The following is a 12,980-nucleotide window of genomic DNA, read 5'->3' on the forward strand; positions in this document are numbered from 1 at the left end:
CCAGGAATAACGGTCACAAGCTGGCAGAGGGTAGGTTTAGGTTAGATATCAGGAGGCGCTACTTCACGGTCAGGACGGCTAGGGTCTGGAACCAACTTCCAAGAGAAGTGGTGCAGGCTTCTACCCTGGGGGTGTTTAAGAGGAGGTTAGATGAACATCTTGCTGGGGTCGTTTGACCCCAGTGTTCTTTCCTGCCATGGCAGGGGGTCAGACTAGATGATCTGCTCAGGTCCCTTCCGACCCTAGAAACTATGAAACTATGTGTCCATGACCTGCTTTCCAGATGACGCAGCAAGTGCAACTGGGTTTTCAGGATGCCTCTTCTACTTAGCAGTGTTCCCATCAGACTACCACCAGCAAACTAGCTACTGGGAAAGGATGTTCCCCTGTCCTACAGAGCTGCAAGAGCTTACCTGTGGGGAACAGATGCTGATGTGACAGTCTATCAAGTCGTGGCGCACTTCCACATTCTCAATATTGCTCTGGAACAGGTTCTGGAGCGAGAAGCGAAAAACAGAAGGGCTGAGCATTGCAAGAACTATCCGAGCGAGAAAACAAAACTCTGCACCAGTGGGGGCATCATCTTGAGAAAGAATTTCAACATGCTGCAGTTCAGGAGAATGTCCCCAGATTTAAACTACTACCCTGGTCACACAGGCAGCAACAGTACTTTGTGTACTGAAAGATGAATTATTGCAACAAGGGAGAAATCAATCCAGCAGTGTCCCTCACAAGGAAAACCTCCATGAGAAATGAACTAAACCACTAAGAGGGGTGACATTATCAGCAGCTTCTTTACACTGGGAGCTACATGAAAATGAAGCATCTATAAAACTTAAAGACCACCCCTGGATTTCTCTCTTTAAGACTGTGTACCTCTTTTTACTCATCTAAAAAGGGAAAGCATGATCCAGATAAGAACAGTGGTCTGGGAATGATTCACTTCTACTGGGGGAGGGTTATATTCAAAATATCACAGGAAAGGATCTGCCTAGTCACGTGACATCAAAGAAGGGGCTTTAAGAGACATTTCATTGACTACATCCCATAGCAAGGCTCATACAAGTCATCCTTGCTGCGCACACAGAATCCCAATGGAAATGAACTGATTTATAGTAACCATAATTAAATAAGAAATCAACCCAATCTGGCTTAACCATGGTCCCACCACATCTGTCTTGCCCTCTCATTCCCAATGCGACTACAGAGCGGGGATAAACTGAAACATCAGGAGTTGTAAGTTCTCCTATGCCACTTACCCCGCTCTGTTCTGCAAACGGAAGCATTAAGGACAGCTCCCCCAGCCCCACGTGTTAGCAAAGGGCTGCTTAGGGGCACAAACAATCTTTCACCTGCCGCCCTCACTGAACACACCATAGGAAAGGGAAAGCGTTTCAGCCCCTGGGTCTTCTGGTAGTGCAGGACACGGTTTGTTGCACTGTCCATGGCAAGAATGATGTCATCCTCCTGGCACCTGGCACGATGACCTGGCGAAGACTCTTTGAAAACCATTGTCATCACAGACACGTTCTTCTCCAGTTTACGGCGCACCCTGAGCAGAAAAGGGAGCATTGTAAGTGATGCTCTTCACTCTTCCTGAGGAGACATCAGAAAGCTTCAGCAACAAGCCAGGCTGGTGCTCCTTCTCCCTACACACCTACCTGTGCTCTTCCAGGGCACTAGAAATGTTGATGTTGGACACCACATCCCCAGAGACGAGGAGGAAGTCTGAGCGGACAAGGGACTTGGCATCAACGTCTCTTAGCACGTCACCAAGCGAGCGGTACAGGTCAGAGGGTACAAAGCGCACAGTATTCGGAGAGGTGTGGCAGCACCACTTGGACTTTCTGGTTGGAAAGAATGAATGAAAGGGTTATGCTCACAGAAGGCTAGGCTATAACACAGTACTCCAGTGCGGGGGGTGGGGGGGAGATGACAGAGTTCTGCCCACAACTATAAGTATCACTTTATAATAGGAGGGTAAGAAGCAGACTTAGGCAAGGTTATTTTTGTAGGACAGACAGAGACAAAGATGCTAAAGCCTCAAGACCACTGCTTTGGAAACAGGACTCACCTATGAGGAAAGTTTTGAGAGAGGAAGAAGATAAAAAGCAATTACATAAAACCATGCAGCAAGAGCAGGAAGGAAATGCAGCTGCCTGCTCCTCTTTAGTACATGGGCCTATGGGCTGTGGAGGCAAGACACTTTTGAACGGAGAGCTGTCCCCAATGTGCCAAGTGAAGTGGTGAGAAGGGTCAGGCAACAGTGTAACAAGGCAAAGCATTGTAGTTTCAAGGATGCCCATGTCAATAAATGTCTAACTGGGAAAGCTCTGCCTGTAAATACGAGCAGCAAGACAATCGAGCACCAACATATACATAAGCCCCAGACCAGACAGACACAACCTTCTGACAGTGCTGCCACACCTTGTCTCCTATGGGAGGGATATTTCTCCCTTCACATGGGCAAGAGAATTCACTGAACACCCCACCTCCTAGGACAGAACAGCATGCAGCTGTCATCAGCCAGTGGGGTCACCATGATCTAAGAGCTTAAGAGCAGCTAGATAAAGAGAAGACACAGCAAGTTTACTAGAAACCGTTCCTTACTGTAAATGCTCCTTTATCTCAGCTGATTTCCAGCAACAAAAAACAAAGGTTTCTTCCACTCCGGTTGCAGTAAGGAACTCCAGGGTGTAGTCAATCATGGCCACATTTGCCAGAGGAAGGAGAGCCTACAGAAGCAAGAAAATGAGCTGAACACATGCTTCAAAGTCAGTGGCAGACTCTGCCAGCTGCAGGACACATGACTTTCAGCTGTGTCAGAATAATAAAATCTATGACTGCCCCCCCTCACCATTCCCAAGGTAACACGAGCTGATTCCCAACATCTCTGAGGGGAATGAGAATCCTCCTTTTTAGGGATCCGAAGAGCTAAACATGCCACACGCAGCCCCCTCAGAAAAGCTCGCTAGTAACTCAATGACAAAACTGCAAAAAAGGACTGGGAGTGCTGACTCCATTTTTCCAGCTCTGATCATTTGAAAAAATTGTCATATATGAACGATGAAATCAAAGGATTGCCAGACCTCAGAACAGAAAAACAAAAAAACCCAGAAAGCTTATACAAGTGAAATGAAGACCATCCAGCAGCTGGGGATTCATGTTGTTCCTTCAAACATCATCTACAGCTGAAAGATCATTTAGAATTAGTTTTGAATCCATTATTTGGAATTAAAAAATGATTGTTCCTTGACAATGAAAAATTTACGATTTTTTTCCTCTTTCACATCTCAGCTAATAACCAAGTACAGATCCTGTAATCAGGACTGCAAGAATATTTAAATAGCCGATGAGACAAGACAACATCTCAACCCTACATCTGAACACACTCTACTTTAGCACCCTTAAAATTAGGGCAAAATATTCTCTGATTTGCTTGCAATTTCATGGGAAACATTACTGTTGCTTGAGAGAGCAACTTTGCTTCTTCCTGCTCAATCAAAAAGGTGCTCGTCCTACATCACCACCAGAAGATGGAAAGCAAAGGGTACTATTGACACTCTACCTCCAGTCCCCAGCACTGCCACTGATGTGGTTTGGATTTGTGGTTCATTTTTCCTCATTGTAAAATGACTCTGAGTTTTCCCACAGAAAAAACTGGAGCATATAAACTGACATATAGTCAAAATCTTTTGACATGCTCCTCCCCTTTGTATTACATGTTCCTCCAATAAGACAGCAAGGCAACCAGCTTGCTAATCTCTTTTCATAGTGCCATGAAATGCAGCACTTATCTTTTATTCACAGCCAAGACTGGAAACACAAGACAGTGTAAGATAAGGTAACAAACAGCCCATCGTGGCATTCAAAAATGTTCCCTCCAATGGTGCACTTGGCTAATGCACACAACGCTGCATTCCTGTTACTGTCACTCTGACTAGATTCTTTTCATCATTGTGCTCTGAGCCCATTTGTCATGTCTCATCAGACTAGAAGCTAGCTCTTTGGAGCAGGGAGCGTCTTACCACACTGGTACAATACCCAGCACAAAGAGGACGTACGCCTCCTTGTCTGCTTTATAGTTTTCTCTCTCAGGCTATTTTCCTGTTTGGGGGCATTATGCTTTTTTAATATGCTACAGCTTGCATCTGAGAACTAATAAGATCTCAAAGGACTACTCTACCATTGTTTGGACTAGTATGCGGACAACATTATTTCCACGCTTAGTTTTCTATTCTACAGCCACTTCCTCTGCAGCAATTCAGAAGCTGGCACATCAACCTCCACCCCAACCTCCTGGTCTTGGAAAAGAAGCAAGGCAGCATCACACTGTCCACTATTTCACTGTAAGAGTAACTTTTTAAAACCTCCTCCATTTAACATAAATTGAGCTTCTCATTGAGTTCCCATGCATCTGTGTTGTCTCCTTTACGTTCTCTCCTGTGCAACTCCTTTCTGTTTTGGGGTACTTCGTTTTTTCATGTACTGTCAATAAGGCTTTAACAAAAGCTCACAGATCTTGATTAAGGCCAGAAAGAACTTTTATATCACCCATTCTGATCTTCTATATATCACAGGCCTTTAAATGTTATTCGGTTACTGCCATATTGAACCTGACAGCTTGTACTGGTCATAAGAATATAAGCAGTGCCATACTGGGTCAGACCAACAGTCCATCTAGCCCAGTATCCTGTCCCCGACAGTGGCAGTAGCAGATGCTTGAGATGGGAAGTGTGCAAACTGAGTACCCCCCCGTGTCATCTGTATTTGTGCCTTAGTTCGTTTCTCATGGACGTATTCAGTTACAGATGCTGCTTGTTGGGAAAAAGCTGTTGCCACCAGTGTGACCAGGGTGGCAGTTCAGACTTGGAGACATTCTCCTTATCTTCAGCCAATTGAAACACCTTCTCAAGACATGCCCCAACCAGTGGACCTGCAGCATCTCCCACTATTCTAGTCCTGGCTCTGCTAATGGATTGCAATCCTACCCTTCCCCTCTTTACTAATTAAGCAGTGGGGGTCCCAACACAGCTTTGTTAACACAAAGGTGTCTTTGAGCCTGAAAAGGTTAAGAAATATTAGTTTATCCCAACCATGCAACTGGTCCAATAAAATGTCACCCACAAAAATCCTCGTGTCTTACATGTTTCCTGGACCATCATGGCTACATCGCTTGAGCTTGGTGTCTCGCTGTGAGGTCTGCCTTAACATCTTGTCTAAAGTGTGGAGATATGCATGGCTAGACAGATGATATATATTCCAGATCCGGCCCACAGACCAGTCGCACAGTCTGGATCTGGAACAGGAGTCGTGTGCAGCGTAGTCCTGCTCCTGCTACTCACCGGCCAGCGTGCTGCGCAGCTCTGAAGCCTCCACCACATGCAAGCGCCCTTGAGCAGCATACAGCTGCTTCAAGGCTGCACTGCACCTGGTGGCCACTCTGGGAGGAGAGTTGTAGTGGGCACTGCATGCAGCAGATGAAGCTATCGAGTGAGCCCTGCATGTTCCCTGTAGATCACTCTGAGAGTCATAAACAGCATCAGGGGCTGGATGATAGGGCTCTTTGGGCCAGATCTAGCACATGGGCTGCATCTTGACGCCCCTGATCTACAGTGATCCCTGCCATACTCTCCCTGTCATCCAGCAGCCTTGGCTTAGAGATGCCAGGATTTACATCCCTGACTGTTCTGGTAAAAGACTAACTCACATCTCCAGAAGGGTATCCAGTCAGCTGGAAAATATCAAGGAATGGAGAATCTACCACTTGGCCATTTGTTCCAATGCTCAATCCCTTGTACCAACAGAATATGCATTTTATTTATCATTTAATTTTGTCTGGCTCCAGCTTCCAGCCCCGGCACTGGCTATGCCTTTCTCTGCTAGACTAAAAAACCTATTAATACCCACAATAGTTTTTTAAGGACATTTTTCATGTTCCAAGGCAAATCAGCCAAATCCATTCCAAATCCACGAGTCATTCAAGAACCACATGTCGCCCCTGCTACCAGCAAACATCCTCCATCGCCACCTGGGGCTTCAGACACTTCCAAATCATTTGGCGGGCATCCTACGTACAAGCCTCAGCCTGGAGGCTTAGGACGTGGATGCCTGCAAATTTTCCTTTGCATATGGCCGCAGAAGCAAGTTAGGGGACTCTCTACCATGGACCATTATACCTGCTGGGCTCAGCACGTGATGTAACGAACTGGGGACTGGACCTGATGATCTTGCGAGGTCCCTTCCAACCCTAATGTCTATGAAATCTATGAAAGAAGCCCACTACAGTCAAACTCCTTTTTGGTCACCTGAGCTTTGAAATACCAAGGCTTCTCCCATACGATCAACAGGCTCTCCTAAAAAAAAAAAAAAGTTTTCCTGGTGGAACACATCACAGCAGCTTCCCTCTCCAAAACTGCTCCTCCAGGCTGCCAGCTATCAACCCAGGACCACACGGGAGCTGGCAGCAGCCCACTCCTGGCAGAGCTTCTCCCAGAACAAGCCCTGAGTCTGACGCCTCTCTCCATTCAGATGTTGCACAAGGTACAAATTAGGGAGCTCCCACAGCAACCCACTCTGCTTTCCACATGCCCGACATCCACCCAGTCTGTCCTCTCCAAGCCGGTCCGGGTGCTCCTCGAGAGGCGGGGCTGGCGATCTGCTGGCGTGACAGCAAGCACAGGGCGCTTGACACCTGCGCACAGCCGAGGCGGCGTCTCCTCCCGTCGCACGCGCGACCGCAGGCACGAGCCCCTGGGCGCAGATGAGCAGCCCCCAGAGAATCTCCACTAGAAAACCCTCCCCACACTCGAACCAGGACAAGCCTCTCCCTGTGGCGGATAGGGAACCCCGGGTCACAGCGCACCCCGGCCCAGAGGGGAGAGGGCAGCGCCGCGGAGGACCCCAGGTGCCAGGACCCGGTAGTGAGACCGCGCGGGGGGGAGAAGGAGGGGTGTCCCGGCCAGCCCCTCTCACCCGAGGCCGGTCTTTGGAGATGGGGAAGAAGCGGCGGTTGAAGCTGTCGGCGACCAGCACGGCCTGGAGCGGGGGGGGCGGCTCCTCCTGTGGCTCCGGCCCTCGCGCCCCCCCGCTCCCGCTGCCCCGCTTCCCGGACCCGCGGGCCGCCATTTCCTCACGCGGCCTCATCCGCCACTTCCGCTTCCGGGCCCGCTCTGGAAGGAGGAACGGCAAGCCGGCATGGACACACTAGGTACACTGAGAGGCTCCACGTGGCTGTCGGAGCGCGGCGCCTGCGCAGTAAGGCTGAGCCGGCGTGAGGGCGCCTGGGCTGACACCGCATGCGCAGAGAGGAGCTTGCTGTGTCTGCAGTGAAGCTGGCAGAGGCTGCGCTGCCCCGCGCATGCGCGGGGGCAGGTCTCCAGCCCTTCGCCTATGCTGCAGCTGCTTCTGGGCTGCAGGAGCTGTGTGGGGCTCAGCCTTCCACGGCCAGGTTTGCTCTTTAGTGAAGGAGGCTACAAGTGTGACAGGGTGTCAGTGAGAATGAAAATATGTGGAAATTGCGTTCTCTGTTGGGCTGAAGGGGAGTTCCCTGCTCAGCCTAGAAGATGCACAGGGCTCTGGGCGTTGGTGCTGACGTGTGAAAAATTGCCATTTCCTAGGTCAGATCATAGGTCCCTCTCGCCCGGTCACACAAGGGCAGAGAGCAGATGCTGAAAGGGAGAGTGAATTGGGTCTGACTTTAGACCAACTGAATAGTTGGGGAAAAGTTCTTTGCAAGCGTTCAGGTGCAATCGCCCTTCTTCAGGCAGAGGGAGACTGCTAGTCTGAGATGTCCAAGGAGTGAAAGAAGCTAAAAGTGTGATGGGATGTCAGTATGAAATTGCAAATAGGTGGGAATTACAATCTTAATGACATCCTGTTACACTTTTAGATCACTCCTTGGAGATCTCAGACCAGCAGAGACATCTCCACCCCCCAGTGCCTGAAGAAGGGTGTTTGTGCCCAGAAGTTTGCAAAGGACTTTTTTCCAACTACTCAACTGGTCTAACAAAAGATATCACATCCACGCAAAGAAGCTTGCCTGCCTGCGTCCTTAGACCAACACAGCTACAGCCAAAAACCTTGGGTGTAACTTGGTTCAGGTTATTTTTGCCCAGGTTGCATGCCCTCAAGAAAAACCAGGCTGTCTCCAGTGCTGCACACTACCTCCTTTACAGACCTTCCCATTTAAGTTCTCAGCTGGGGGAGGCTGAGCCGTCTGCATTGTGAGTAGGTGATGGGGAAAGTTGAACATTGTTGTCAGTCCCTTGGTATGAGAATGGCAGCAGAGATCAACCATAGCCCTGTCTGCTCCTGTTTGAGGTGCCCATGTTCAATGCTTCTCTGTAGTTGCAGAGCCCTCCTAGTGCTGGGAGAGGTAGCCCCCCTCTGCCAGGTGGAGTAAGGCATCTGCCTCTGTTTATCAGCCGGCTTCCTGAGTCGCACGCAAGCCTCTCTTGCAGCACAGGTGCCGAGTGGCGCTGTGTCTGTACTCTGGGGCCTGGGCAGTGGTTGCTGTCTGCTTCTGGAAATCTGGCACTAGATCAAAAGTAGTATGGACACAGCTTTAGAAACACGTGTACATTTACCCACACACAGCACCGTACCTAGACTCCTGGCAGCCCTGGGCAAACTCTTAGTATTGGGCCCCGCTTCGCCAAAGATAATAATAATAATTGGATGATGGGGAAAATATACCATTTTTGGGCCCCCTTTCTGTCTGGGTCCCAGGCAGCCGCCCAGTTCGCCCATGCCTATGTCCAGTCCTGCCCACACATGTCTGTTGGGATACGGTTGGCGTGGAGGGCACATCCATGCTTTACCAGAGGGATGATTGCAGCAGGTGTAGAAGGCAGGGCAGAATTGCACCTTAATGACTAACTATATCAGAGGTACATCAGTTTTTGTAAGCAGCAGCTGACTTCACCTGGCAGTGCAGCAGGTGTAGTCATACCAGCCCTAGTATTAGCTAGCATGGGGAAGAGTAGCCGTGAAGTACTGCATTGTGGACTTCAGGATTACTATCTTACTGAGGATATACTGTAGCCGCTAATGCTTGCTGAAGTGCCTGCTCATATGCCTTGCTTATTGTTATCCAAGCTAGGTGGGTGAGAGCTAGCTCAGGTATATCAAAATGTGTTGTTATCACATCTCTACTGCAGTGTGGATCTAGGTACAGACTTGCCAAGACACAGACACAACTTTGTCCATCCATATACTTGTGCGCACACATGGACACTTGGACACAGCTTGCCATACGGCACATGCTCCCCGCACCCCATGGGCTCATTCATGGAAATGAAAGCTTGATAGCAAAGTACAGAACAGCACAGCATGAGCATCCCCTGCATAGCGCAGATAAAGACTATCTGAGGCTAGAAGGTTCTTCTATTTAGCAAATAAAGACATAGCAGGATTCAATTTCTGCAAGCTGAAGCCAGGCAAATTTAAATTGGAAATAAGGTACAAACACCACAAGTAATTAACAGTGAGCATAATTAATTGCCAGAACAGTTTCCCAACTGACACAGAGGGTAGATTCTCCACCACTTGATGTCTTTTAATCAAGACCAGATGTCTTTCCAACATGTGCTCTAGTTCACGCACATATTCTAGTGCTCGGTGCAGGACTCACTGGGTAAAATTGTATGGCTTGAGCTACGCAGAAGGTCAGACCTGATTCTTAAGTTCCTTTTGTTCTTGACATTTATATGAGTATTGATGTCTGAGGCATCTCCACAGGTAGAAGGTTTTCTCTTGAACTTTCCCAAGATTGCATACTTCCCATCTACCCTCCTGTCCTGCAGTAGTGTCCTGAGGAGGGGCAACTGGGTAAGTAGCTGGAGGAACTGGCTTTGTTGGAGGGGGGACACAAAAACATGCACTACTGTCTCTGGCGCTGTGGCAGTGGGTACTGCCCCATGCGCTGCAGCTTCCTGGAGTACGGAGCTGCCCTGTTATGCTTCTGCTGTCCCAGTGGCATTTTGAAATTAGTGTTCCTCCTTGTAACCCAGAGTTGTTTGCTAGAAACCTGGGATGGTGCAGAGGATGCAAACTGCATTTGTCTGCCCTCTTTAGCTGGTAGCTCCTCACAGCAGGAAATCAGAGCTTCACTGGAGACTCCCTGCTGCTTTCAATATGGACAACTAAGAAGTGAGCAAGTAGAAGAGGCAAGACATGGCATTGAGGTAATAAGTTCCTCCTGAAAACAGTGCATAGGACATGAAGACCAGAGGTTTCAGGAGACAGAGTGGCTTGGTTGGATGACAGGAAGATAAGGTGTGCAGGAAAGGGCAAAGGGTAACCACCTGGAAGACACAGAGAAACAAGTAACAGCTCTGGTGCATCAGCACTTTCTTTTTAACTTGTTGCTACTTCTCCAGTTAACTGTTCCCCCAATCTCATCATGGTAGGTTCAAGCAGACTGCGGCAGGACAACAGCTTTTGGAGGGAGTCCATGAAGCCTATTGCTGTGTTGACACTGGGGGATTGGCCAGGACATTCACAGCTCACTGAGCTCCTTCCAAAACACCCAACCATACAAATTATCCCAGGCAGCAGTTTTCCCAAGGCTGTCACGAGGCAGGAATGAAGCAGTCAGCACTACTCAGTGTCTGCCCTGCACCGGACTGCCAGGTGCAGGCATGATGAGTTGTATACGCATGAGTCACGCTTAGCAGAAAGCGGAGTGTCAGATGAGTAGTGTGGGGCGAGAATACTTTCAAGCAGAACATAGAAACAAGACAGGCCATTTCTCTTTGCTTGGATCAGACCCCCTGCACCTCCCAGAGCTTTCTTCTGCTGTTCTTCCAGCATCTGCCTAACATTAGAAGGATCTGAAGGTCAGTGAGCAGCTGTGGAGGGGAAGCTGTTGCAGCTGCCTGACCTGACTCTCCACAGAGGCTTCTGGTAGCATGTGTGGTTCATGTGCCCTATGGAAGTGCGGGGCTGGGACAGACAACACCTCCGCCCTGAGCAGCAAGGGGACTTCATAGGAAAGCATAGAGAAGTGTTAACTCCACCAGGACTTCCAGGCAGAAGAAGCTGCAGGGGAGAGCAAGTAAGGGCACATCTGAGCTCCTACCTCTTCTCGTGCCCTTTATAGTCTAAGGTTTACTCCTAGCATCCACTCCATCTGACACCACCCATGGCCTCGCTGCCAGCTCAGCCCACTTACCACGTGAAGCCAGCTCCCACATTACCTTAGCTCCTGGGAAGGAACCAGTTGCATATAAAACCCCCAGAAAGTCCCTGCAATAAGAGAAGCACTTGGACAAAAAGCATTTCCTTTCCTTTACTCTGCTTTGCCAACCACTCCTTTCCCTCACCTCTCGCTAGTGGTTGAGGCAACTCCTAAACCCAGGCAGGCTGGATGCAGCTTTCCTGTCTATTCACCAGCTGACAAAGGGAATAATATTTGATTACCTTCAGACTCAAAACAGCTGTCACAAAACAGAAACCCAACATAGGCCTGGCTATAACCCCTTGCTCGACATTAGTTGCCAGTAGCAGGCTCTCTCTTCTCTATCTATGAGGCCTCTGTCTGTCTGGAACCCTCAAGCATCTCTGGGCTACTCTTCTCCCAGTTCACCCGCAAGGTAAATATGAACTCCCTACTTTTTAGGGCTCCAGGTCACAGATTTCATAGATTTCATAGACATTAGGGCTGGAAGAGATCCTAGAGGATCATCAAGTCCAGCCCCCCGCCCCAGGGGCAAGAAATCATCAGGGATCATAGGATCCCAGCAACATAAACATCCGAGCATGTCTTGAGGCATTCAAAGTGGGTGCTTGAACCACCTCCGGCGGCAGTCTATTCCAGACCTTGGGGGCTCGGACAGTGAAGAAGTTCTTCCTTAAGTCCAGCCTGAATAGGTCACAGTGGAGTTTGTGACCGTTCGACCTTGTCATCCCTTGGGGCGCTCTGATGAACACACGTTCCCCCAGATCCTGGTGAACACCCCAATAAACTTATAGGTGGCCACCAGATCACCCCTGAGCCTGTGGTTTTCCAGGCTGAAGAGTCCCATGGCTCTCAGCCTCTCATCATAAGGTCTGTTTTCCTGCCCTCTGATCATGGAGAGGGGAGTTCAGGACGCATGGATGCTCCTCAAGGGAGCAATCCTGGATGCACAAGCAAAGTCCATCCGGTCTCGAAGGAAAGGCAGCAAAAGGGCACAGCAGCCCCCTTGGCTCTCCAGGGAACTGGCGGACCTCCTGCGTCTTAAAAGGAAGACATACAAAGGAGGGAGGACTGGAACCGCCACCAAGGAGGAATACTCTGCTTTAGTGCGGACTTGCAGAGAGCAAACCAGGAAAGCCAAGGCTGCGAAGGAACAACAGCTAGCTACAAATATCAAGGACAATAAAAAGTCTGTTTTTAGATATGTGGGGAGCCGGAGGAAAAACAAGGGCAACAATGGACCCTTGCTAAATCAGACAGCACAACTGACAACTGATGCCCAGGAAAAAGCAAACTTGCTAAATGGGTGCTTTGCATCAGTTTTCCATCAGCCCCATGGGACAGCCCTGCCCACTGTGGGACAGGGAGGCCCGGGCAAGGGAGATTCCTTGCCCTCCGTTGAAGCTGACCTCGTGGAGGAACACCTTGACAGGCCGGATACCTTCAAGTCAGCCGGCCCTGATGGGTTACACCCAAGGGTACTCAAGGAGCTGGCGAGCACCATAGCTCAGCCCCTGGCATGGATCTTCGAGAGCTCCTAGCGCTCTGGTAAAGTGCCGGAGGATTGGAAGAGGGCCAATGTGGTGCCTATCTTCAAGAAAGGAAGGAAAGTAGATCCATCAAACTACAGGCCCATCAGCCTGACCTCTGTCCTGGGGAAGGTCTTGGAAACAGTTATCAAGGAGGCCATCCTTAACAGACTAGCTGAAGGCAATATCCTGAGGGATACCCAGCATGGGTTCATTGAGGGTAGGTCTTGCTTGACCAATCTCATTTCCTTTTATGACCAGGTGACTTA

At 49.4% G+C, this 12,980-nt stretch overlaps 1 protein-coding gene across 1 annotated transcript in view; it reads right to left on the reverse strand.

The window, feature by feature from the left end:
- EIF2B5 (eukaryotic translation initiation factor 2B subunit epsilon) overlaps window positions 1–7,161 on the reverse strand; it is a 26,203-nt gene extending 19,042 nt beyond the window's left edge. The window contains exons 1-5 of the mRNA XM_019532838.1: window positions 6,976–7,161; window positions 2,611–2,735; window positions 1,662–1,847; window positions 1,375–1,552; window positions 414–494 (exon numbers count right to left, since the gene is read on the reverse strand). Of these exons, the coding sequence (XP_019388383.1) occupies window positions 414–494; window positions 1,375–1,552; window positions 1,662–1,847; window positions 2,611–2,735; window positions 6,976–7,146 (741 nt within the window). The 5' untranslated portion in view covers window positions 7,147–7,161. The remainder of the gene's footprint in view (window positions 1–413; window positions 495–1,374; window positions 1,553–1,661; window positions 1,848–2,610; window positions 2,736–6,975) is intronic.
- Between the last annotated feature and the right edge of the window lie 5,819 nt (window positions 7,162–12,980).

Source organism: Crocodylus porosus, unplaced genomic scaffold (assembly GCF_001723895.1).
Source record: "Crocodylus porosus isolate Cpor-Errol unplaced genomic scaffold, CroPor_comp1, whole genome shotgun sequence".
Lineage (NCBI taxonomy): Eukaryota > Metazoa > Chordata > Crocodylia > Crocodylidae > Crocodylus > Crocodylus porosus.